At 37.1% G+C, this 27,145-nt stretch overlaps 1 protein-coding gene across 7 annotated transcripts in view; it reads right to left on the bottom strand.

Moving 5' to 3' along the window:
• LOC134221161 (allatostatin-A receptor) overlaps nucleotides 1–27,145 on the bottom strand; it is a 194,929-nt gene that overhangs the window by 28,776 nt on the left and 139,008 nt on the right. For 5 of the 7 annotated variants that reach the window (XM_062700356.1, XM_062700353.1, XM_062700355.1 and 2 more), the window contains 4 exons: nucleotides 24,294–24,705; nucleotides 12,241–12,395; nucleotides 12,044–12,174; nucleotides 11,837–11,984 (listed from right to left, as the gene is read on the bottom strand). In XM_062700356.1, coding sequence (XP_062556340.1) covers nucleotides 11,837–11,984; nucleotides 12,044–12,174; nucleotides 12,241–12,395; nucleotides 24,294–24,465 — 606 coding nt within the window. In that variant the 5' untranslated portion in view covers nucleotides 24,466–24,705. Of the gene's footprint in view, nucleotides 1–11,836; nucleotides 11,985–12,043; nucleotides 12,175–12,240; nucleotides 12,396–24,293; nucleotides 24,990–27,145 lie in introns of those variants that run through there. The other 2 variants (XM_062700352.1, XM_062700358.1) reach the window with 2 other exon arrangements.

The following is a 27,145-nucleotide window of genomic DNA, read 5'->3' as shown; positions in this document are numbered from 1 at the left end:
ATTCATTGAGTTGAAAGTGGCAATAAACAGAAAAATAAAGTATATATTGCACACTTTCATGCCCTGTCACGGAACAAATATTTTTTGAGATTTTTGTAGCATGCCATTCATCTTTCGCGTTTCAATAGATATTGAAAGGGGCAGATATGTAAACATCGATTGACATCTTTCATTAAAAATTGCAGTACTGCTCTCAATATCGGTAAATTTTCCAGCGGAGAGAAAAAGATGTATTCATTAATGAGTAAACGATTTTCGCCGGATAGCTGTCCCTAATAATTTTCGCTAATCTGTCATTCCTACCCGTCGGCGACTCTGGCATGAAATATGCCCTCGCGCTTGCGGTGCCTAGTGTGGTGAACGACTCTCGGGTGATGGTATTTGCGGTACATTATTTTTGTTCTTCAATTAAGACTAAAAAGGTAATTACTACCAAGCCAACAATTGGTATTTTCCCCTAAGATGATAATTACAATCTTTGTTGTGCCTTCGAGGAAAATATATTCGTTAAATCTTATAAAACCACCTAAACCAGTTTCCTTGATTAAAATACATAAAATACATGAACAAGTTGTGGTTTAATTTCCCTTTTTATTATTATTTACTGTACGATAATTTTACCTTATCCAATATTCTTCTGTTGGTAATACGATTTTCCCCTACAAAGATCACATACCGCATTTATACAATCTACGTCTTGGGGTCAATGAGGAGCTCAGGTTCAATAAGCATACCAGCATCATAACTGACTGGAGCATTTACGATATCAGATTTCTTTCGTCCTTTTCGTTTCCCCGACATTGCTGGTCTTAAGCGTTTCACTTGCTTGGCATCCAGAATCTGTATCGCATATCCTTGTAATAGCTTCCACGAAGCCATGCCGACAGTCTGGCTAATTATCTTGATAAGCGTCTAAGCTAATTGGGTTAGATTTACTATTTGACGGGCGTGTCCCAGATTGTTAAGTCTATTCATTTTTGCCCTTATTGAAAGCTAGAACACAATCCGCTGCTTCATGCTGGTTTGTGTATTGCTGTCAATGCCTCGGTATAGTGGTTCATGGCAATACAAAACGAACAAAACATCATCGTTTCTGAACAGTACCAAAATGTCCAACGGAATGAAATTGTGTAATCTAACGTCAAGATGTGTTAACCTTCGGTAACATTTCTATTAATTTTGCCACCATCCATTCAATAGCATAGCAAAATAGAAACACTCTGGAAAAATGTTGTGCAACCTAACGAAGCTGAATTAATACCAGTTCTGACCGTTTTCAAGCAAAATAGGTCTTGCAACTCAACCATCATCGTTTTGAATGGAACTTGACACATGATTTCTGTGGGTTGGAAAAAAACCGTTGGTTAACACCAACGTCATCATCTTTCAAGAAAATTTTGATATAGGCCAAAGTGTTCTATCTAACAATTTATTCGAACAATCGTTACTCCAAAACTATTCCTGATGAGGAAAAGCTTTTTATGACAAAGTTGTAGGGTTATAATATAAGACTTTTTAAACAATTGGGAAAAGTTTTTTGATCAGCGTACATGACTCAATCATTATTGATTTATTGGCATTTATCGGTGAGCACAACATCTAGAGCTCAAAGTAAAGAGGGAGCGCAACAATGAAGAACAGTATGAATAGGTGTTGCAAGCGAGCAACGAGTATGAAGCGAACAGAAATTGAAATTTTAGTAGAGGGCCAGTTGTGAGACCAGCATTGTTGAAATCGCTGTTATTTTGCCTAACGTCCACCCAGGAACGGCTTGGGTAGTAGCATGGTGACTACTCTTACCAAGACAGACATAAATAATTAATTGCCCGATACGCGATAAGACATTCCCGGCTAAATGTAAATCCGCAAGAATCGCGCCTATTTTATTCTTCTTCTTCTTCTTATTGATATTGCATTCCCCACTGGGACATTGACGACTCACAACTCACGACTCACATTCATTTAGCACTTTCACTTTTGTCAACTGCTAGGTTGCTAAGCTATGTTACCAGTTTTGCATTCGTATATTGCTCTTTTCACAATTGTTTAGGTTCCTGTGATAATCCTTTTATCCCGTTTTCGAACTTCGCTGACCCGTAGCGATGGGTAGACACCTTTACGTGGTGTGTTACGAGGTGAGATCTACTACGGTTATATTGTCAGCTACAGGCAAATCCTGACCCAGCGAATACCTTCCCCATTATACAACTCCGTGGTACTTATGAGGGTGTCGCTAAGTCGGTGGCCTCTCGTTAAGTAAGTGCCACATCAACACTTCCTTCCTCTCCCTAGTTACGGTGAAGATGGGCGTGGCCAGGAGTAGTAATCCTCATGCTTTTGTTATTTTTGTTTAAGACTGAAATCAAAGACCACTCCCTTTCTTGATTTCTGATAGCATTCTAGATGAGGATATCGAAAGTAAAACATGAGTATCACTACCCGACTAGCAGGTCATATCAAAATTATATCAACATATGTTATTATGTTATACAAAATTTTTATAACAAAATGTGTTAGGAACATGGTGCAGGATGTTGTTAAAATATCTAAATTTCTATCAGAAATTACACTACTGGAAACAAAAAACTATCAAATTTTGTTACAATTTTATCATAAAAATAACATATTTTGTTAGAAATTTATAACAGAATAAGATACAAAATATATTGTTTCTGTGCAGTTGGATTTTTTTACAGGTCGTGATAGGCCTTCAAATTGTGGTCAACAATCCACAATTTTTGTTTTTGTCTGAGCAAGTATATTTTTCAAGAACAAGAAACTAACAACATTACAAATTAGGCAACCTTTTCAAATTATTATCAAATATATATCAGCGTTGTGGTATCTATGGCTGGGAGACTTGGCTACATTCATTTTAATTGCCTACTGTTGGACTATTCGGTGTTCAGCATTTTTCAAATCTTATTATGATAAAATCTTGTTACAACATTTGAAAGATAATGGCTACTAAGAACAAAATTGTATCAAAATAAGTTATAAATATCACAATATGTTAAAATTGTGTTAAGTTTCTGTTATGCTCTGCTCGTCTAGTGTCCAATCTACGAATTACACCGTAACAATGCTAACGCTAATGCTAATCCTCAGGGAATCAATATTCGAGCAACGCCTAACAATATACTCTTTGTCGTCAACAGAGTTTGTTTCTGACAAACGCACCTAGCGACAAACCTTTATCAGAACCCGAACACAATATGACAAGAATCATTTGCCTTGCATGCTCTGATATCTCCGAAATTACGCTGCTAATTTTGTAATCATTGTTCGATTCTCGAATATTTCCATAAAAGCAGAAACTATGATAGCATAAAACCTAAATTTTCACTAGAAATAGGGTAGAGAACCATTTGGGCAGCACCCCCTATTCCCGTCCGCAACGTTCATTACTCGAGCGCATTACAACCGAATTACTTGTTTTTTAGTACATAGTTAGTTTTTGTCGATATCTAGTGATGTACAAAAAATCAAGCCATTTGGTTGGAACGCGGTCGAGTTATTAACGTTGTGGACGGGAATAGGAGGTGCTGCCCAAATGGTTCAGCTCCCTAATGCAAAATAACGGGATGAAAAGTTATCAACAAGATTGTCTTCTTTTTTGTTGCTGACAAAATTTTTCGGATCTTTGTCATTATTATCTCCGACAAAAACAAAGCTTTGTCGTTGGTTCTCTTTTGTCGCTTGTATCGCAGGCGCATTCGAAAAAAAATGATTCCCTGCTAATCCTTTTATCCCGTTTTCGAACTTCGCACTATCAAACGTTTTGAAACAATGATGAAAACAAACTAATCTTATTGCTGACTGTCAGATTCAAGGCCAATCAAAATTTGGTATTTGAAAGATTAGCATTGTATGGAAAAGTTAGATACCCTTTATGTGCTGTAGAGTGATTCAAATTTTGACTTTTTTGCCCCCCCCCCCCCCCTTCTGCTTGAACGATTGCATTTACCATTTTAATAATCCTCCTAAATTGTTAGCTAATTTGAATATAATTTGAGTGAGCAGTTTTAAGTTTGTATGAAAATTACTAGAAAACAGTAACCCAAAACCGTTCCCCAACGCATCCCTTCAAGCTCTTTTAACATATGATTACATCGGCAACAGGGAATTTTACAAAGAAACAGATCGCCTTTGTTACGAAACGATTTATTTCTTGCAAGACAAGTTGTTAAGGAAATGCTCAATCGTGGGAAATTCAATTTAACACGTAAAAGAATAACATCAATATCAATAATGAGCAGTTTTGTTTTCTTCATAACTTTGCTTCCAAACGACAAATCGCTTCGCAACAAGTATTCTGTGTAGTCAATGTGTTGATTACATTTAAACAGTGCACGGGACACCTCACGTAACGGTCCTTCACATAAGGGTCAGTTTTCACAGTAATTTCCATACAAACTTCAAATGACGTGGGCACAATCAAATTACATGCAATCGTATAAGCATTAGGATGGGGGGGGGGGGGTCGGCTTTGGCAAAAAGTCAACATTTGAATCACTCTAATGTGCAGTGAGCTTGACGGACTGCGAAATCGTGTGCGAAAGTCGACTGTGACAATAATTATTTGGGGTGAGTCTAAATAGGAGTTAATATCGCAATATTATGAGGCTAACACGATGATACTTTTATGCCCAGACAAGTCGAGAAAAATTCCAACCCGACAATTTCCCAGCCTGAAACGGGAATCGAACCCAACCACCTTAAGCATGGTATTGCTTTGTAGCCGCGCATCTTACCGCACGGCTAAGGAAGGTCCCTATAAATGAGGAAACGGCAGCAACGTTTGCAACTATAAAGATATCTCTATTCTGTGTTGTTTTAAAAGGGTTTTAAAAATTTGGTTCACAAAGCCTTATACGATGCAGCGTGTCCGTACATCTCAAACACTCAGCATGGATTTATGAAACACAGAACTACTTCTACTATTTTGATAATCTACAGCGCAAGAGGGCAGGTTGATTCAGTGTATATAGATTTTACAAAAGCCTTCGACACTGTTCCACACATTTTAGTGGTCGATAAAATGTAGCACTTGGTATAGCCGGAATGAATCACTGATTGAATTTTTTCTTAACTAACATCTCGTGAAGCAGTTATAGTAGCCAACAACTGCCGCTCTTGGTTACTCTCAATAGCTTCAGGCGTTCTTCAAAGAAGCGTTTTGGGACCAATGCCATTCAATACTTTCATTCACGACTTGAACGAGATGATCACCTCGCCCAAACTCTTTTTCGCTGACGACTTCAAATTTTATCAAGTTACTAGCATTATGTACCCTGCTTTGCTCGGGATTGAAAAGTAAATTATGCGATTCAAATGTCTAAATGCAGGACCAAACGCATATAAGCAGATAGATTGACAGTAATATAGATCGATACATAAATGCAACTCGATGTGTACACTGTGATTGGTTTCTCAATAAGGCGGCTGAACCAGTTGGTCGTTGTGTCCTATATGGTGTTAGGCCATTTGGCCGAATGCCATTGAAAATAGGTTAAATAACGCAACTCTCGGGTTAAATATTACGTAGGCTCCCTCTTCATTCCTCTTTCATTTCTCCTTTATTTCTATTTTCTATCTTTTTATATATTTATTACTTCTTCTTTTTTCTTCTCCAATCTTCATTCTTCTTCTTTGCTTTTTCCTTCTTGACTCTTACCTGTATCATTCTCATTTCTTATCATTGTTCTCGTTTTCTTTTCCTCTATTCTTCTTTCTTCTATACCTTCTCCCTTTTATCTTCCGTCTTTGTTTTTTTCTTTCTCCCACTTCTGTCTTTCTTCCTCTACTTCCATCTTTTTGCCTTTCTCGTACAACTAAGTTGTACCGAAAGGCTATCATTTCACTCCAAATTCGAACTTTTGATAGAAGTCCCGGAGACCCATAGTGTTATATACCATTCGACTCAGCTCGATGAGCTGAACAAATGTCTGTCTGTCCGTGTGTGTATGTGTGTGCGTGTGTGTGTGCACAAAATGCCATAAAAAACATTAGCCAAATTTTCACATAGAAACTCTTAACCGATTTTCTTGCAACAAGTTGCATCCGACGGAGACTTAAACGCTGTTGATCACTATTGAATTTCATAATAATTGCAAATTGCAAAAAATAGATAATATTAAAATAGTGATGAGACATAGTCACATAGAACAATAATGTGTTATGAAAAATGCCTTGCATCTATGAATATTTTATCCGTGGCTTCCCATTAAGAGTTTCATCGCACTATAAAGATGCTCGTGTTGCACGCATTTAAGCGTAAGTATGCTATTCGTTCAGTTTCATAGTATTATGAAATTGAACGAAAGTCAAAATTCGAACATAGGAAATTCGAGAAACTTTTGGCAGCGCCATCTGTCGTCTAGTAGTGTAAATTTTCTATCATAACATTAGACGGTGTAACTGTTTTGCCTTTCTTGTACATCATCGAGGTGTAAGCGTAAAGGCTACATTTATTAACGCATTTGCCCAAAAGTACACGCGGCGCTCGCCAAAGGGAACGACGCACCGCGTTTTTTGCTGCCCGTATACTCGATTCTTATGGGGAGATAACATTGCGGCGTTTCCTAGGGTGCGGTTGTTCCTTTCGAATGTGGAACGCCGCGTGGAATCTTGTGCAAATGCACTTTTGGAAAAATTACAACAGCCGCGCGGTGAATCGTATTGACAGCACCCTACAATATTACCTTTTTGCGCGAGAAAGGCGCCATCACCGTTAGGTGGATTAATCTGGGTTTTATTCTGTTTCTACTATTTCAATTTCCTTTTTTCTTTCATTTTTTTCTTCATTCAGCCTTCTTTATTGCTTCAAATTGCTTCATGCGATTACTTGAACTCAACTACTCGTTTCCTGAAAGCACTTCTTCGCATTTTTCCGATAAGACTCCTATTCCCTATATTCATCCCCTTGGTACAGAGAACATGTCTCCCTAATTTGGTCGAAATCGGTCAAGAGGTTTCAAAGTTTTAATGAATTGTTCAATCTTCCCATCAATATAGAGAATGTGTTTACCTAATTTGATTGAAATCGGCCCAGGGGTTCAGATGCTACACTGAATTGTTCATTTTCTAAACTATACCCTTCCTCCGCATCCACCCCTTTCCAAAATTATCCTTTCATATAATCACCTCCTCATAGTTAATATGTGTACAAAATTTGGTTAAAATCAGTTCAGGGGGTTGAAAATTACAACGTTTTTTGAACAAAACCCCTCTCTCTTTCTCTCCCACTACCTTTTCCCACCCTTTTTGTTATCTTCTCCTGAGGATACAGAATGTGTGTCAGTAGGAAATTTCGGTCTCAATGGTCTTCCGGAACAAATATGTTCAGCTCAGAAAGAATAGCCGGAGCATCGAGCTCGGTGATCAATGAGTAACTATGAATTCCAAGCTCAGGACCACATAGGGACAATAACTGCTGTAAAGATCATTCACCACTAGGGTCAAATCGTCGTCAAGATTCCAGTTTTACTGATACATATGCATTGCAAACGCTTTACTGCTCAATTGTGCGTAGTATCCTCGAATATGTGAGTTGATTAAACTGAAGACACTATCTACAAGAGGAACCAACCAGCCGCGAATGTTATTTTGTTTACATTTTTACCGGAATCACAGTGGATAGCTGTCCACTGCATTTAGAACGAATCGCATCACACGTTCCAATCAGATGATTTCGCAACTCTTCGGTTTTAGCTATTCCTTCAACTTCAATAACCCGTTTGATGTCCACGAGCATTTAACGATCTGCCAGACGTATTTGATTTCAACGTGCCAAAAAATGTTTTTAGAAATAGAATTAGGGAAATAATATTAAAGCCAATATTCAAACTTCAGTCTATACGCAAATATCGAATACGATGTAAATACATAAATTATCGCTGCGTTTAAGTTAAATGTACACTTCTAAAACAATTTTTTAAATTTTTTATCGATTAATTTACGAAGCTTTACCCGGGCAGAAGCCATGAACAGCATAACAAAACATGATATGGACTTGATTGATATAAGAGATAAAAGAACAGACAACAATATCAAAAATTTGCACCGAAATATCATTTAAATATCAAAATATGCTATGGATAAGAACAAGCCAATAGCACTTGATATTGATCACTTCTTACAAATAACATAACATGATTTTCTCATGATATTTTAGTGCAAAATATTGATATTGTCGCCTGATCTTTTATCTCTTATATCAATCATGTCCATATCTCATTTTGCTATCTTATCAAGATATGATATTAATGAGCTATTTTCCTCTGCTCGGGTAGTGGGCTTAGTTTGATTTTCATAGGAACCGGTATACATTAGCTGGGGTATTCATTTCTACATAGCTTAGAATCTACTGAACTTGCACACAAACAATAACTCAAAAAAATTTTACGTCTGCTACTTAAGTATCCGTTCTGGTGAAGATAAAAAATCCTATATCATGAGAACGAAAACGAAAATTTCATTGTAGGATTCTGCAGGTATAGGGGAAAACAGTCCAAAGCACACCCACGAGGTAAAAGGCCTAACTTATGCAATCGCTCACATAAACTTTTGTAGGGCATTTCTGAGCGAACATTACCATTAAAATTCAATATTAGTTATTCATTATTGAGCTGCAGTAAAAATGTTGAGCAAAATCCTTTCATTTTTACCTTCTGCTTCTTCTTCTTATTGGCATTACATCCCCACACTGGGACAGAGCCGCCTCGCAGCTTAGTGTTCATTAAGCACTTCCACGGTTATTAACTGCGAGGTTTCTAAGCCAGGTTTTACCATTTTTGCATTCGTATATCATGAGGCTAACACGATGATACTTTTATGCCCAGGCAAGTCGAGACAATTTCCAATCCGAAAATTGTCTAGACCTGCACCGGGAATCGAACCCAGCCACCCTCAGCATGGTCTTGCTTTGTAGCCGCGCGTCTTACCACACGGCTAAGGAGGGCATTTCATTTTTACCTAAATTTACCGATTTACAATTCTTTCACTTCACCCGTAAGATTTTCGTTAAATTCGCTAAAATAAACAAACAACCATGCGTTCACCCTTATTTCACATGCAATTGAGTCATTTTACAAATAAATAAATAAAAATAAATAAAAAAAACTTGTATTGGGGAAGAGGCCCCAAAACGATGTGTTGTTCTTCATTAGCCCCATCGATGTTTTGTTCTTCATTGTAAGCTGGCAAACTAAATTTTTTTTAGGGTGAGTTTTTAATTTAACCATTGCTTAATTGCGGGCCGGGGGTGGTGATTGAAGAAGAGAAGTTGGTTTTACAGGGTCGGGAGTGGTAATCCCATCCCCACACTACCGCCGAAGTGTCTGGTTGCAGATTTCCGTTACCATCCATTAAAAAACAGAAAAAACCTGTTCCAAAAGATGCAGGATTAAAAAAAGAAAGAGAGATCTCTTGGAAATGTTATAAGCTAGATTTTGCTTTAGAAGCATGTTTCCAAACTTTTTATACGATAACAAGTGTCTCTTTCATGTGTATAGAATAAAAGATTTTTAAATTTTGTGCATTCGACATTATGTCCATTCGACCTTTTATTCCGACGATATTTTGTCCCTTCGACCGTTTGTCGCTTCGACCTTTTGTCCGTCAACCTTTTGTCCTACGACCAGGCTTGTAAAATGTCATCTGCATGTCATTTGACTAATTTGTTAATAACTTTCCTTAGAAATAAAATTCACATCATAATTTTAGATGTACTCATAACGCTTGAGTAGTGCTATATTTTTGTTCAAGAGTACATTGCTCTAAATATAACATCTAAGGCTGGAGAGTGGAAACTCTCCAAAATGTCACGTGTCATTTGACATAATGTCATTTGAATGACATTTTGCCTCCCACGCCCCAGATTACATATTTACAACAATGTCTTGTTAGACAAAGTTGTAGGCACATTTATGCGCTATAAATTCGTCATACATCTCGAATCAATAGCTAACTTCTGAAATAAGTTCTGGGAAAATTATATAAACGAATGCAAATGACATTTTACAACACTGCCTACGACCTTCTGTCCCAAAGCCCCTAGTGAAGCCATCAGCCAGCGCACACTGGTGCAGAATATCCCGAGCAGCACACAATAACCTACTTTTAACACAATAAGTGTACCAGATGCTAGTATCAATAAGATTTTAAAGTGACATACCACCCACATCCGATGCTAGGATCGTTCTGACATGATCCTTTTCGTGTGGAAGCTAATAATGACGTAGAAAGTATGCTTGATTTCTACGTTAAGGAGGGCTATCTTCAACAGTTCCACGATACGTTGGAGCTTTGGGATGATCTTCGAATAGTTTGTGGATGCATTGGAAAAATGCCTCCTTTTCGACATTGTATCAGAAAAACTTTGCGTGATAACTTATTGCAAAGTTTTCGGTTGATAATTCTGCCCGACATTTCGGCCAATGGATGTGGCGTTTTTCAAGGGAAAAATATATTGTTTGAGAGATTTTTTTCCAAAGTTGCACAGTTTTAGTTGCCTAATCTAATCTTACTTGGTTTTCGTCTAATTTATATGATGTTTACGTCCTAATTTATATGATGTTCTGGGTGTCGCATGGTCATAGCTCGAGCATCTAAATCTATTAATAACTAGTCGACCCGGCAGACGTTGTCCTGCATAGTAGGCGAAAATGTTGTGCGTTGTTAACTGCCCATACGAATCTTTATTTTAGTTTTTCACGATTTGCTCAACTTTACTCGTAATTTTCGCATTAGAAAATATCATATAAACCCGTCGGAAACTATAACGAATGTTTCTGCTGAAGAAATGAAAAAATCCATCCAGCCGTTTTCGAGTTATGCGGATACGAACACAGACCATTTCATTTTTATATATAAGACTAGTCGACCCGGCAGACGTTGTCCTGCATAGTAGGCGGAAATGTGCGTTTTCAACTGCCCATGCAAAGATTCCCATACAAACTCAAGTTTTAGTTTTTCACAATTTTCTTAGCTTTAGTCTTGGTTTCCACATGGGAGAATACCCTATAAACCCGTCGGAAACTATAAAGAATGTTTCTGCTGAAGAAATGAAAAAAATCCATCCAGCCGTTTTTGAGTTATGCGGATACGAACACAGACCATTTCATTTTTATATATAAGAAGATTAGTTTTTCGTATTAATACATTATTTTATAAAAACTGAGATAACCGAAATTCCTTCCATGAATTAATCATTTTTCGTAGACTATACTTGAGGTATCGTTTTTTGCTATTTTACCTGTTGTGCAAGGTTCTGTAATACTTAAATATGGTATGAAGTATTAAGTTAACCTAAGTGTTTTGAAGCTATCCTGCTCCCAGTGGATGTAACGATTATTTCAGATGATGCTGTTTTTGAAGCAGCATCGTTCAGTTCAACAAACACACAGTTGTTAAGATTGCGCAGTTGAATGCTCGTGGCATTTTAATAACGAATGTGATCAAAATTTGAGTCTCTGCGAAAACACTACATATATTTGATAACCGAAATATTGATATAGGAAATTTGTTTGCCATCTATTAAGTTACCATATCCAAAAATAGCGTTATGTAATACATTAATCATAGGTATGTTGATGTTTTCTATGCTTAACATAATCTCCGAAAAGAACGTCTACAGCTGTATTATATTTTGTGCACATGTTGTGTACCAACAATAGCCGAAATTCTCTTTACTGAACGCTCGGAAGTTGACAACATTGAATGATTGAGGCAACGGCCAAAGGCAGAATCACTTTTTGCGGTTGTTGTGGTGGCTGGCACATAGAATCCCTCCACATTTATCCGATTCCCCCTTGCTCGAAATGGAAACACTTACATGAAATGCAATCAAACTGTATCCTTCGGTGTGAAGGAAGAGACAAGCGGTATAATCGCCTCCTCTGCTGGGATAGTGCAGCACTCCGTGCGATATGGCCACCGGAATTGCTGTGGTCACAATGATGAACCATGCCACGGTTATTGCTCTGTAATTGAAAATAGTTTCCAGAAGATGGGGTTGCGAAAATGTCGATCAACTTCTTACATCACAGCGTTCTTCTCAGTTCGAATTGACATACTGGTGATGGGATGGACCACAGCAAGAAACCGATCCAGAGACATAAGAACTAGGGTATACGCACTGGCATGGGCCGTGACCACTATCATATATTGTACCTGTGGAACGCAAGTGGTCCGTGCTAAAATCATTTACAGCAATAATAGATCATTGTCAATACTTACAAATTTGCACCACATCAATCCGAAAGGCCATTCTGGTAGTATGTAATCAGTCGCAGTAAAAGGAACACAAAATATCACAAACAACAGATCCGCAGCCGCCAAATTTATAATGAGTAGATTTGTGGTTGATCGCATATTGGGATTAGCGGCAACGACTGGAAATAAAACAAGTATAGAAGAACGTTTTGTTTATTTATATATTTTACAAGACTAAAAACAGTAATGTATAGGAACGAAAAAATACAATTATACATCAATGAATTATATATAGAACTTTATTGGCAGCAATTTGCATAGTGAGACGATCTTTAGGCATCACCCCTCTATTACTCAACTAAATACAAATTGGATGTAAAACTAAAAAGGGGAAAGGAGGGGGCAATATGCCCTAGCTAAGCAAAAATGGCTGCTTTAATGTCTTAGCTGTAACGTTTTCCAATGATAAATGCAACAGTTAAACAATATAGCTAGCTGATGCTATTTTAAAATTGTAGAAAATCACCATCAAAATTCCTGTACGGACAGTGCGTGGAGACGCGTAGTACATTGCACTATGGTCCAGGATTCAGATTTACGCGGAAAGATGCATTTTACGCCAAAACTATATTTTTTAGAAAAAACTGTTGTTCTACAAAATTGTTCGAAATAGTAAGGCCATCATTATGGTTCTACCAAAAAATAGGGTGGCCCATCATATAAAAAAAATTAGAAAATATGTTTTTTATTTCTCAGAATATTGACATGATATGTTCTACAAAGTTGTAGCGTAGCTTATTTCAAACAATTTTGCAAAAAAAAACTTTTTCTGCAACTCTTAAGTTGGCTGATTTAGAGCAATTTTACCTAATTGGATTGGGGTGTACCTCAAAAAACTGTATTTTTGTTTTACATTTCTCGAAAAAGTCGTCTTCAGGTGACTTTTAGAGCTAAAAAAAATGCAACTTTTTATGGGTAAATATGCTCAATATCTTTTTCCGATCAAAAGTTAGAATCGTTTTTCTGTCAAAATTACATTTTTTTCATAAGTTGATATCTCCGGTTAGGGCAGACCAAAAATATATTAACACGGCTTCTGAAAGAGAAATTAATATTCTTTATTATGTCAAAGAATTGGGGATATGTTATTTTTTATCTCAAGTTTTATCAATTTTACTAAAATCATGTTTTTTTCAAATAAATTGATATAACTCGACAACGGAAGAAGATACAGACGATATTCTTATAGCAAAACACGCGTTTTAAAAAGCCCCAAAAGTCTTCAGAAGATGACATTCGTGAAAAATGAAAAATAAAAATCTACAGCTTTAACACTTTTTATAAGTTTTATAATTATCATCGTATTGCAAGATTTACGAGAAAAGATGCATTTTCGGTCTGAACCATACTTTTAAGAAACAAAATATGTTCTACAAAGTTGTTCTGAATACTTGGGCCTTTATTATAAAGTTACTGAAAAATAGGGTGGGCCATTTTATAAAAATGTGAAATTTTTTTTTTTTTATTTTACGGAAAATTGACATAAAATGTTCTACAAAGTTGTAGCGCAGCTTTTTCCCATCAACTTTGCTATATAAACTTTTTATGTAGCTCTCAAGCTCACTTGTTTAGAGTAATTTTACTTACCAGGATTAGGGTGTCCCTCAAAAAAGAATATTTATGATCTGCTCATTTCATTTTTCATTTCTCACGAATGTCACCTTCTGAAAACTTTTGAGGCTTTTTAAAACGCGTGTTTTGCTATAAGAATATCGTCTGTATCTTCTTCCGTTGTCGAGTTATATCAATTTATTTGAAAAAACATGATTTTAGTAAAATTGGTGAAACTTGAGATAAAAAAATAACATATCCTTAATTTTTTGACATAATAAAGAATATTAATTTCTCTTTCAGATGCCGTGTGAATATATTTTTTTGGTCTGCCCTAACCGGAGATATCAACTTATGAAAAAAATGTAATTTTGACAGAAAAACGATTATAACTTTTGATCGGAAAAAGATATTGAGCGTATTTACCCATCAAAAGTTGCATTTTTTTGAGCTCTAAAAGTCACCTGAAGACGACTTTTTCGAGAAATGTAAAACAAAAAAAGTAGATCAAAAATACAGTTTTTTTGAGGTACACCCTAATCCAATTAGGTAAAATTGCTCTAAATCAGCCAACTTAAGAGCTACAGAAAAAGTTTTTTTAGCAAAATTGATTGGAATAAGCTGCGCTACAACTTTGTAGAACATAACATGTCAATATTCTGAGAAATAAAAAAAATATTTTCTATTTTTTTTATATGATGGGCCACCCTATTTTTTGGTAGAACCATAATGATGGCCTTACTATTTCGAACAATTTTGTAGAACAACAGTTTTTTCTAAAAAATATAGTTTTGGCGTAAAATGCATCTTTCCGCGTAAATCTGAATCCTGGACCATAGTGCATTGTAGGTTAGTCCCACTAGAGCCTCGCCGAAATATTAGATGTGGAAAATTTAAATTTTTCTTGCCTTCCTATCTATTATTTTGACACGTTTTTGGCCTAGCCTACATAAATCTAGGCCTAGTATCGTTACGGTAATCTTACTTAAACACGGCAAATATGTGGAAATATTGAAACGACGATCAAAGCGCTAGTGGTCGATCGCACATCAGCCGAGATGCTCAATGCTGAGCCCATGATATCCTATTGCATCGCTGATTTCGTAATCGCTGGAACATCGCATTTCGGTCGACTGAATGTACGGTATCTTAAGGTAGCTGCCCAGAGTGTCCAGAATGTCGATAAACCAATAACTCCGAACAACATAAGAGATAATATGACTCGATTGGAAGCTTGAAACATGGAACTGCAAGCCGCTAGGTTCCGCAGGATAATCTCCCAAGCAGCACAAATTGTTTCACTACTAAACATTTCACTGTGTTGCAACTATTCGGAAAGAAACAATCTTGCGTAAGTGCCATCAAATATAACTCTCTTGCAATCAAAAAAGCGCAAGAGGTGGAGCCTACGGAAACATCCTTCGATTGCAGTAAAATTGCAATAATGTTGCAAAATTCTACAAAAAAAATATAATAAAAATATAAAACTGGATTCGATTTATGGATCTTGTGATTGATGTCCTTCACTCTACCCCAGCACCATTCAACACTTCGAAGGGACTGCATGTTACCTTACCATAAAAATCATACGATTATGAAGTTTTATACTCGGGTTTCCAGGTACTTGATTGCGCCATGACAGAAAAAAAAATGTGAGTTATCAAAACGTTGAACGATGCTAAATTAAACATGAAGACACACTCAACTTATCTGCAACTTAATTTAAATAAACAATTAAATTTTGAAAGACAAATTAAAGTTACATGGTAAAAAATATACAACCTAATGGTTTTGTTAGGAAAATTATTTTGAGCTTTTTAGTGGAATGTCTTCACTTGTCATAAGACAAGTTTGTACAATCCCATTTAATTCCACCACTTAATTGTATCTTGACAGATACGTATTTCGACCTCAACAGTAAGTCGAGTCAAGTACGAGACACTGAAGACGACCTTACTGTTGAGGTCGAAATACGTATCTGTCAAGGTACAATTAAGTGGTGGAATTAAATGGGATTGTACGAACTCGTCTTATGACAAGTGACTAATGATTTTGTTTCGTGTTTGCAACATGAAGTGCAGTATTTTTTGGTTGTTTGTTTCCAAATGTCAAACACGTACTGCATTGCAATTTTAATGAAACATTGATCACAATTCGAACGTTTGTGACATCTTGATGCAACTTTTTTGTGCTTTGATGTTTTTTCAATGCATTTAATGAAACTGAATAGAAACAATGTGCTTTTAGGAAGATGCTGCGTGTGCTACTTGGGGTACATGATTTTCATCCCCGTAACTTCCACGTCGTAGCGCTGCAGAAGATTTGCTGGAGAGGAAGAAAGTGAGGAAAATCGGGCATAGAGCGGCTACCTTCTACCAAAACTATGGCACCTCCAACGAGTTTGGAATTGGCTCCATAGTGCTGAACAAGATGTGCCAACGCCTACACAAATAGGGCGTGACCAGTGGCGTTCTAGCTAAAATTCCGCGTGAGGCCCTTTCAAAACATTTCAACAACAGCTACAACGCCTGCTGGTATAATCGTAATATTTACACTATCAGACGACAGGTTGTGTTGCTGCATATTTGTATCAATCTAAGTTTACACAACTGTTGTCCAATGATGTAAGTTATGAATGTTACTTTTGCAAACTCTAGCTGGATAAAAGGCATGAATGAAATTTAAGTAAACCGCTCGAGTTTGGAATGCAGTATGCCTGCGCTCAAAACTCCCGCCGGTGCACGCACAACAACCCGAGCAGGGGCGACGACCTCGATAACAGAAATTGGTATGAACCAGGCTTGCATAAGAGGTAAAATACCAAAAAATCATACCAAAAATAAATATATAAATAAATATATTTTTTATTTCAATACCCGTACATTTTTATACTATCAAATAAACATATCAAAGTATAAAAAAAATAATAAACTAAAACATAAAATATAAAAATATGATGAAATAATAAGAAATATAAAAATATTGCAGTATGAAAATATAAAAATGCGGAAAAATTAAGATATGATAATATGGAATTAAAAAGGAATAAAAATATATATTATTGAAAAATGAAAATATTAAAGTATGAAAATATGTAAATAAGAGAATTTAAAAATGTAAAAATATGAAAATATGACAAAATAAACGTATTGAAATATGAAAACACGAAAATATAAAAGCATAAGACTATGAAAATATGAGACATGGGAAGATGCAAATAAAAAAAATATTAAAAATACAAAACTATGAAAAAATAAAAGTATCAACATAAAAAAGAAAGCATGAAAACATAAAAATATAAAAATAGGAATAGAATGAAAATTCATAGTTTTAAAGAATGAAAATATGGAAATTTGAAACTATGCAAATATGAAAGCATGAAAATGTGAAAATGTGAGATTATTAAAACAAGAAAATAAATTTTTTATTAAAAATGAAGATATGAACATATGGTAGAAATATGATAAATGAATGTGGAAAAAATGTGTGATGATAGAGCTTACTTAACCAAAAGTCTTCGGCTCAGTGACACCCTCATAAGTACCACGGAGCTGGATATCGGAAAGGTATACGTTGAGTCAGGATTTGCCTGTGGCTGGCAATGTGACCAATGTCTCAAATTTCCATTATTCAAATTTTAACCATTTTTTCATGCCTAATGTTCTTTCTTCTGGAGCAAGAGTTGCATTCGTGCTGGGAGTGCGTTATAGTTGCCGTGAGGCAATCATATAAAAACTCCATGAGTCGGGATTTTTATTCGATTCAATTTAATACTCCTGTCTTCGCTGTTGCGGGGCATAGAACAAAGAAGCTGTTATCCTGGCGAACAGTCATACAGACCTCACTACGATTACATTGTAGCCCGAGCTAAACGTCAATTGAGCTTTATTTTCAAAATTGCAGACAAATTCCGCGATCCGCTGTTGTTTGGTGCCCTTTCTAGGTTACCTGGATCGAAGCCGTCCAACGAAAGTTTCTAATGCAACGTACACACCAGTCAAGCAGTTCGACGAACATTGACTCCGCCCCCACGAAAACGCTTCGGTTGCTGCTTTGTTTGAACGTGTGTGAAGTTGTTCGAACAACCATTTGACAGTTGGCGGCTCGGTTGGAAAAAATTAAAACGGTTTGATTTTGGTTTGAGTTGTCGGGGGTGGAGTCAAAGTTCGGCGAACATGTTTGAGCATTTGTAGTGAAGTTGCACAAACCCCCATATATTTTTTGATGGTTGGTGCTCGAGTTGGTGCTTCGGTCGTTCGTGTGTGATATTGTTGGTCGAATAAATTGATTGTTCGTGTCGCTGTTGGTAAAACTGGATGGATGTTTGAATAAACGAGAGGTGGAGTTAATGTTAGTCAAACTGCTTGACCGTGTGTACGTTCCATAAGATATGCTCTCCGATGTCTAAGGTGGCGTGATCCGACAAACTGACCCCGTTCGAGGAGCGTTGTCTTTTGGTAAGCATCGAACCACTAGAAGTAAGGTGGATCGTCGATCATGCTGTTTGCTGGAAAGCTGCTCACGGGCCACATCGATTGTCCAGCACTACTATCGCATATAAATCTGTGCGCACCTGGAAAACGTTTTCGTCAACGGCCATTTTTACATCTAGAACCACGGACCAACATCTATGCACTACACGAGCCAATACGATATATCAGTCGGCGCTTCAACGAATTCTTTGACGATGAATGACTGTGACTTGTCAGTTAACGTGTTTCGTCATCGGTTACTAGACTTTTTCGGTACCGCTGTTGAGTTGGCTATAACCAATAAAGCTTAAGTTATATTCATTTATACATTTACTTTCAGTTGGAATAAATATTTTAATAAATAAACAAATACACTCCGTCATTAGTGGAATTCAAAACAATGAACCATTAGGCTGAGTTGTAGAGAAACCTTCGCACTAGAAGTCTACCGCACAACATATTTTAAAATTTAGCCTATGGAATGAGTTTTTTAATTCTTTATTATTTTATTTTTTTATAATTATATATAAGTTCATCACGTATCTGGAATGAATTATTTACAAACTACTTAATGATCTAACCCAGATTACTAAATGATCGATAACATCCTTACAAAAGTACACCATGTTTAATCGAGCTATTGGACGGAGGATCGGACTAACTGTGTAAAACTATGTAAACAGGCCAAACGTCAATGAGTGAAGAAAATCGCTACCAGCCTCGGTCTCTTCACATGGTAGAGCTTACTCCGTAACACACTACGTAAAGGTGTCTACCCAGTGTTACGGGTGAGATAGATAAAAAAGATAGAAATAGATAGATAAATAGTTAATCCTATTAGTTGAAAGTGTTATAGATAATGTTATAAAATAATCAGGATAGGCAAATTTTGGGTAAAATTAGATGCGTTGTAACTACCTTAGTTATCATCCGATTTTGAAAATTGCAGTTTAACGGTATGTCCATGGAACCGACTATGGCCACCGGATTTCGGAGATATTCCGGGTTTTTCGGAGGTAGGTTCAAAACCGTTAATTTTAGATGGATATTAGGAGAAGTTGTGGTTAAAAATTGAATAATATTAGTAACCACAAACGAAGTAGGGCTCTTGCCAATTGGAACCATATAATGAGATTTGGAATCGGAACAGAATAAAGTGAGATATGGCCATTTCTTTATAATCGGTTCCGATAGATACTTATCAAGGGGTCAGGCCACAATTTCATTTGAATCTCGCTTTTTGATTGATCGTTCACTTTGATTTTATTCCAGAAGGATTCAAATGTGTCAAAAATGAAAACCCAATTGAATGAACGAATCCTGAAGTCGCTGGGATGTCCCCGGGGAACCTGTGAATGGGGACATTTAAGCTTTAGCACCAAAATCAGTCATTCGACGGCTCTTTTTACATGGTTTTCGAACAGGAAGCGAAGTATGAATATAAAATGGTCCATTGACGGCTCTGACCGCTTCCAGGATCTACGGATTGGCCCCGGGGAACCTGTGAAAGGGGACATTTTAGTTTTACAACCAAAACCAGTCGTTCGACCGCTCTTTTTTCATGGTTTTCGATCAGGAAGCGAAGTATGAATATAAAATGGTCCATTGACTGCTCTGACCGCTTCCAGGATCTACGAATTGGCAACCAAAACCAGTCGTTCGACCGCTCTTTTTTCACAGTTTTCGATCAGGAAGCGAAGTATGAATATAAAATGGTCCATTGACGGCTCTGACCGCTTCCAGCACCTACGGATTGGCCCCGGGGAACCTGTGCAAGGGGACATTTTAGTTTTAGCACCAAAACCAGTCATTCAACAGTTCTTTTTTCATGGTTTTCGATCAGGAAGCGAAGTATGAATATAAAATGGTCCATTGACGGCTCTAACCGCTTCCAGGATCTACGGATTGGCCCCGGGGAACCTGTGGAAGGGGACATTTTAGTTTTACAACCAAAACCAGTCGTTCGACGGCTCTTTTGTTATGGTTTTCGATCAGAAAGCGAAGTATGAATATAAAATGGTCAATTGTCGGTTCTGACTGCTTCTAGGACCTAAGAATTGGCCCCGGGGAACATGTGGAAGGGGACATTTTAGTTTAAGCACCAAAACCAGCCATTCGACAGCTCTTCATTTATGGTTTTCGATCAGGAAGCGAAGTACGAAAATTTAACGGATCATTGACGGCTCTGATCGCTTCCAGAACCCACGGATTGCCCCCGGGGAACCTGTGGAAGGTAACATATAGTTTTTAGCACCAAAATCAGTCATTCGACGGTTTTTTTTATAGGTTTTCGATCAGGAGGCAAAGTATAAATATAAAAGGACCATTGACAGCTTTGACCGCTTCCAGGACCTACTGGTTGCCCCCGAAGAACCTGTGGAAGGGGACATTTTAGTTTTTACACCAAAATCAATCATTCGGCAGCTCTTCTTTCATATAAGCAAAGTATGAATATAAAATAGACCATTGATGACTCTGACCGCTCTCAGGACCTACAGATTGCCCCCGGAAAACCTGTGGAAAGTAACATTTAAGTTGCAGCACCAAAACCAATAACTCGACTGCTTTTCTTCGTGATGTTTGATCAGAAAGCGAAGTATGAGTATAAATTGGACCATTAATGGATCTGACCGCTTCCACGACTTACGGATTGCCCCCGGGGAACTGCGGAAGGGGACATTTTAGTTTTAGCACCAAAACCAATCATTGGACGACTCTTTTTTCATGGGTTTCAATCAGAATGTGAAATATGAACAAGAAATGAACCATTGACGGCTCTGACCGCTTCCTGGACCTACGGATAGCTCACGGGGAACCTGTGGAAGGGAACATTTTAGTTTTAGCATCAAAACCAAAACCAGTCATTCGACGGCTCTTTTTTACGGTTTTCGATCAGGAAGCGAAGTATGAATATAAAATGGACCATTGACGGCTCTGACTGCTCTCAGGAACTACTGATTGCCCTGGGGTTATCTGTGAAAATAATCGTTTTTCGATCAGGAAACGAGGTATAAATATGAAATGCCAGGAATCAGGATCATTTTAAAAATATCACCCGACTCATTTTTTTCAGTTTTATTACTGCCTACTTCATACTTCGCTTCCTGATCCAAAGTCATGAAAAAAGAGCCATTGTATGACTAGTTTTGGTGCTAAAACTAAAATGTCCCCTTCCACAGGTTCCCTGGGCAAATCTGTAGGTCCAGAAAGCGGTCAGAGCCCTCAATGGTCCCTTTTATATTCATTTTTCCTTATCGAAACCACTAGAAAAGAGCCGTCGAATGACTGGTTATGATGCTTAAAATAAAATGTCGCCTTCCACAGATTCCCCAGGGGCAATCCGTGGGTCCTGGAAGCGGTCAGAGCCGTCAATTAACCATTTTATATTCATTCTTCGCTTCCTGATCGAAAATCGAATGACTGGTTTTAGTGCTAAAACTAAAATGTTCTCATTCACAGGTTCCTCGGGGGCAATCAGTAGGTCCTGGAAGCGGTCAGAGCCGTCAATGGTCATTTTTAATTCATATTTCACTTCCTGATCGAAATCCATGAAAGAAGAGCCTTCGAATGACTGGGTTTGATGCTAGAACTAAAATGTCCCCTTCCACAGGTTACCCGGGGCCAATCCGTAGGTCCTGGAAGAGGTCAGAATCGACTATGGACCATTTTATATTTTTACTTTGCTTCCTGATCAAAAACCATGAGAAAAGAGCCGTCGAATGACTGGTTTTGGCGCTAAACTAAAATGTCCCCTTCCACAGGTTCCCCGGGGCCAATCCGTAGGTCCTGGAAGCAGTCAGAACCGTCAATTGACTATTTTATATTCATACTTCGCTTCTTGATCGAGAACCATGAAAAAAGAGCCGTCGAATGACTGATTTTGGTGCTAAAACTTGAATGTCCCCACTCACAGGTTCCCCGGGGACATCCCAGCGACTTCAGGATTCGTTCATTCAATTGGTTTTTCATTCTTGACACATTAGAATCCTTCTGGAATAAAATCATAGTGGACGATCTATCAAAAAGCGATATTCGAATGAAGTTGTGGTCTGACCCCTTTGATAAGTATCGATCGGAACCGATTATAAAGATATGGCCATATCTCACTTGATTCTGGTCCGATTCCAAATCTCAATATATGGTTCCAATCAACAAGAGCCCTACTTCATTTGTGGTTACTAGTATTATTCAATTTTTAACCACAACTTTTCCTAATATCTACCTCGAATTTACGGTTTTGAACCTACCTCCGAAAAACCCGGAATATCTCCGGAATCCGGTGGCCATATTCGGTTCCATGGACATACCGTCAAACTGCATTAATTTTCTAGTTCGGGGATGTCTGAATTGTCAAAATCGGATGATAACTAAGATAGTTACAACACATCAAATTCTACTCAAAATTTGCCTATCCTAATTATTTTGTCCATCCCCTGTATGTAGGTTTACTGCTCCTGGACTTCATCTCATAGCTCTGATATTCATCCACGAAAAACAAAGCAATGAAAAGGTTTTTGATTTGTTTCTTATTTTTGTGATTTTTTCAGCAGTGAGCACGCATGTATGAACGTGAACAGTGAGCACGCATGTAGGGTAAGACGGTATAATATGCCCCCCCTAAGGCAAAACCTTGATAACTTTTTACTTTTCATCGCAATTCATGCAAACTTTGTGTTATTTGATAGTGCAAGAAGTCGCAAATGCATTGCCCGTGAGTAGTCATATAAAAATATTACAGATAACACGTAATAATGCTTTTTTGAAAAGTCGTGAAAAAATGGATTTCAAAAAGTGCCTGGGCAATACGCCCCACCTTAGCCAAAGACGTTCCATTGCCCTTCATTCGTATTTTATCAATCCCATAATAAAAAGGTCAGAAATCCTTATGTGCTTGACATTGAAAAACCAACATAAGTCCATTTAATCAGGTTTTAATTACATTTCAATAATTTCCATATAATTTGGAAGCAACTGCTGCAAGCTCGCCGTGCTTGTGTCCAGTTGGTAAGGGCATATCGTCCTGCCTACACTGGGGCGTTTTGCCCAGTAAAACATATGTTCGAAAATCGTTACGTTTTGAAGATGGAAGCAATTTTATATCATATTAACCACTGAGAAAAGTTATTTTGTTGCCCAACTGAGTGTTCCCGTGCAAGTTTTGCGGACAGTATGCTAGCGTCGCTCCAGAATGTTGATCAAACAAAGATGAAAAGTTACATCAAAACTGTCACTTTTTGTATTTTGCTATTATTTTCATTATGTAACACAAAAATACTTTCACATTCACATAGTACGATGGTTTTACAAATATTTATAGGTACCCACTGATTTTGACCTGTTGTTAGTTATAGTTTTCTAGAAATCAAAGGGGGGCGTTTTGGCCAGGTGGGGCGCATTATACCGTCTTACCCTAAGAAGCGACGAAATTGGTGCCGTATTTCTTTGTTTTGCGATGAGACGAATATATGTTCAGTGAGATGGAAAACGGAACAGTTTCCCTACATAAAACAATACAAAAATATATAGCTACAACGTTTGTCTATTTAAAATGTAATGATATAGGGGGAAAACGGCTTTGGCAGGTTTTGTTCTATTATTGTCAGGGGGGTTTTTGTCGAGTAAGTTTTATGAAATTTGGCCATAATATTCTTTGATATGCAAAGAATGTTTAGGCCAAATTTGAGCATAGTCAGTCATAAAAAACCCCCCTTGCCAATAATAGAACAAAACCTGCCAAAGCCGTCATTCCCCCTACTATCCCGAAATGTAAATCAACGTTATTCAGCGATTTTTGCAAGAAAACTATTAAACATCAGTATTTGTCCAATAGGCAGACATTATGATCACAGATTTGCTTCCACAATACGCTTCCTCAACAGGTAAGCAATACTCTTGTCTATATTTGTATTTTGCTCCTACTCACATACATAATTAAAACATAAATAAACACAAAGCAGAACAGGTAAGCAAAATTAAATAATAAATTGTACATACCTAACACGACGAGCCCGTTTCCTATTAGTCCGGCGAGTCCTATCAATCCGAAGAACACCGGCACCATCATGGACACAATTTTTTCAATGTTTGTCACGTTTCCATGATAGTAGTCGACAGACTCGTTGTACAACCCGGCAAAGGTTTCATTCCAGGACGTGTTTCCAAACATGTTTGACTGGCTTTTTCTGGTGGCATCCGTTTATTGCAGCTCTCTTTTACCAACTGGGAACAGCGCTGTTTGCACCTCAAACAGTTTTGATCCCAACCATATGGCAGAGTTTGGTTTCACAGGAAAGTGTATTGATTGTATTTATTTGCATTCCTCGATTGTTAATTTACACCCTTGTTATTTCCCATATTGCCGTTGCAAAAGTTTTCCAACATGACTGGTCATGACAAATTCAAAACACTGGAATAGAAATAGACGCGATGCGGAAATTCAATCAGAAGCACCTCGTGGAACAACACATTTGCGAACTTTGTTTCCAGAGCAGTTGTGGCACAGTATTAGTTTTTGGATCACATTTCAAAAAACGGTTTATCAACAGTTCATCAACAAATGTTCAATGCAGCGTAACTTAGTTAATTAGCAAAGTTGCTGTAGCTTAATTTAATAGACGTATAGACGATAGACGTTTGATATGGAAGACACTATATCAGTTGGATTGTGCGAGATCGAAGTCCTGTCTAGCTACGCGCAGAAAAATGGATTCTATATTCAACAATAATGTTGTTGGTCAATAATTCTTACTTTATTATTATTTTGTTATGTAAGCACAGTATGTTGGTTTAATCGAATGATTGTTGTATCGACCAAACATATTATTGATTCAACAGTACTTATTGTCAGTTCATTTATTAATATAATTGGTATTAATCTGAAGTATGTTGATGTTATATTTCAATAAACAATAAACCTATGATATTGTGGAATCTATTTAAAAATATTACAATGAATTCTCTTCTTCTAGATAATGAAGAGATTGTCAAAATAGGTCGAATATCGAATACTAATTCTCATAATCTCACAAAAAACAGAGTGTAGCCAGGATTAACAACGAATTAGAGAATTTATCGAGTTACAGAAACAAGAACAAAAGATTAGTATTAGCCTTCAATTATTATCATTAGGATTTTTTCAATAAGAGCAATTCTCTGTGAAATCACGATTTTTTCAAGATTTCAATTTTGTATTTTTTGATTACCATGAAATTTTTTATATACATCCTTTATGGCCAAAAAACATTATCTGCATAATTGGTTTGCCATTTTAACTCTGGTGTAGCTTTTGACAAGGGCCTAAGCAAGAACACTTTGAACACGCTCAAAAAAATATAACTTGAAAACGGCTTGTCCGATCATTTTGGTGTCTTCGGCAATGTTTTAGGTAATCATTGAGGCTATGTGGAAAAAATATACACCGCGAAAAAAAAATCAAACATTGAAAATGAAACTTAAAAATCGATTTTCTCATTTTCAGGGAAATCAAAAAATACAAATATAAATCGACATTCGATTTCACAGGGAATTGCTCAAGAGTCTTCATCTTCTTCAATGGTTAAAACCATTTTGATCACCGCGCGACTTCATCGAAATAACTTTATTGGCTTGTTTCGGTGATAATTACATTACTCAAAGCGAAAGGGAATAGATGAAAGTAATGAAGATACAGATTCGATTGATACGGCATGCGAGCAGCAAGTGTAAAATGAATAGAAATAGAAGATTAGCAGAGGGCCATATGTGAGAATAAGCATTGTTGAAATCGCTGTTATTCTGCCTAACGTCCACCCAGGAACAGCTTGGTTATTGACGTGGTTATCACTGTACCAAGACAGGCGCCATCTGAAAGGACCAAATTTTGTTCTGCGTGTTATTGTTGTTATGTTGCCTTAGAAAATTTTCTTGCTGTCCATTTTTTTTTTCGGATCGCACTGAAAACTAGATTTCGGCTCGGCTTGACATACACATTTTTTTTTAATCTGTTTCTCCCTCCCAGCGTACAACCATGAACAATATTATCTGTAACTGTAATTGTCATGTAACTTCTTAGCACTCCTTATTTGCTGTTTGATACAATCGATTCAGCACAGTTGGAGTTAGTTTTTGAAGTGAAATAATAGCCGTTCGGCATAACTTTGTAATACGAAAAGGCAAGAATGAGCAAACAGAATTAAACTACTCACAAAAATGCTACGAATGAGAAAGTGTAAAAGTTCCATTTCGATTCCCCCATGTAATTAGCTTATCCCAAATGTTTTTCCGTCATTACGCTGGGAAATTTATGCATCGGATTCGTAAATAAAATCTTCAATTAAAACTTTTCCTCAATAGCGCCTACTTTGTTGAGCGTGTCAATTGTGGTTCCGCCATGGTGTAATAAATAACATCGCCTCCGGGTTTAGCTTCAATCAGGATGAATAATTGTATACAATACATTCCGATTACCGAGAAAACTTTTCCTTCCTCCGCTGTCCTAGAAACTGAGCATTCTGAAAAATCAATGTAACAACGATATTAGTCTCGACAAATTTCGTTTCTTATAGCCTATTCTATTTACGAGCTTCAACATTTGATAAACATTTTTGGGGTCTAAATATAGCCTGTTGATGTAATCAACAATAAATAATAAAATGTGCCTTGATATGACACGTCATATATATTATTCCCAGTGAAAATTGGATGTGTAAACTTTAATATCAAGCTACTCTATATCATATGATATGCACTGTGTCAAAGAATTGTCCGTTTAACATATGCGCATAAAAAATCAGTTATAAAATACATAATACCTTACCAGACTTGCTGCACCCTTGATTTATTTGACATCCAATTAGGCCCTTTTGGTT

The sequence above is a fragment of the Armigeres subalbatus genome, chromosome 3 (genome assembly GCF_024139115.2).
Source record: "Armigeres subalbatus isolate Guangzhou_Male chromosome 3, GZ_Asu_2, whole genome shotgun sequence".
Lineage (NCBI taxonomy): Eukaryota > Metazoa > Arthropoda > Insecta > Diptera > Culicidae > Armigeres > Armigeres subalbatus.
The sequence above is the reverse complement of the archived record's forward strand: the minus strand, read 5'-3'. Positions and strand labels throughout refer to the sequence as shown.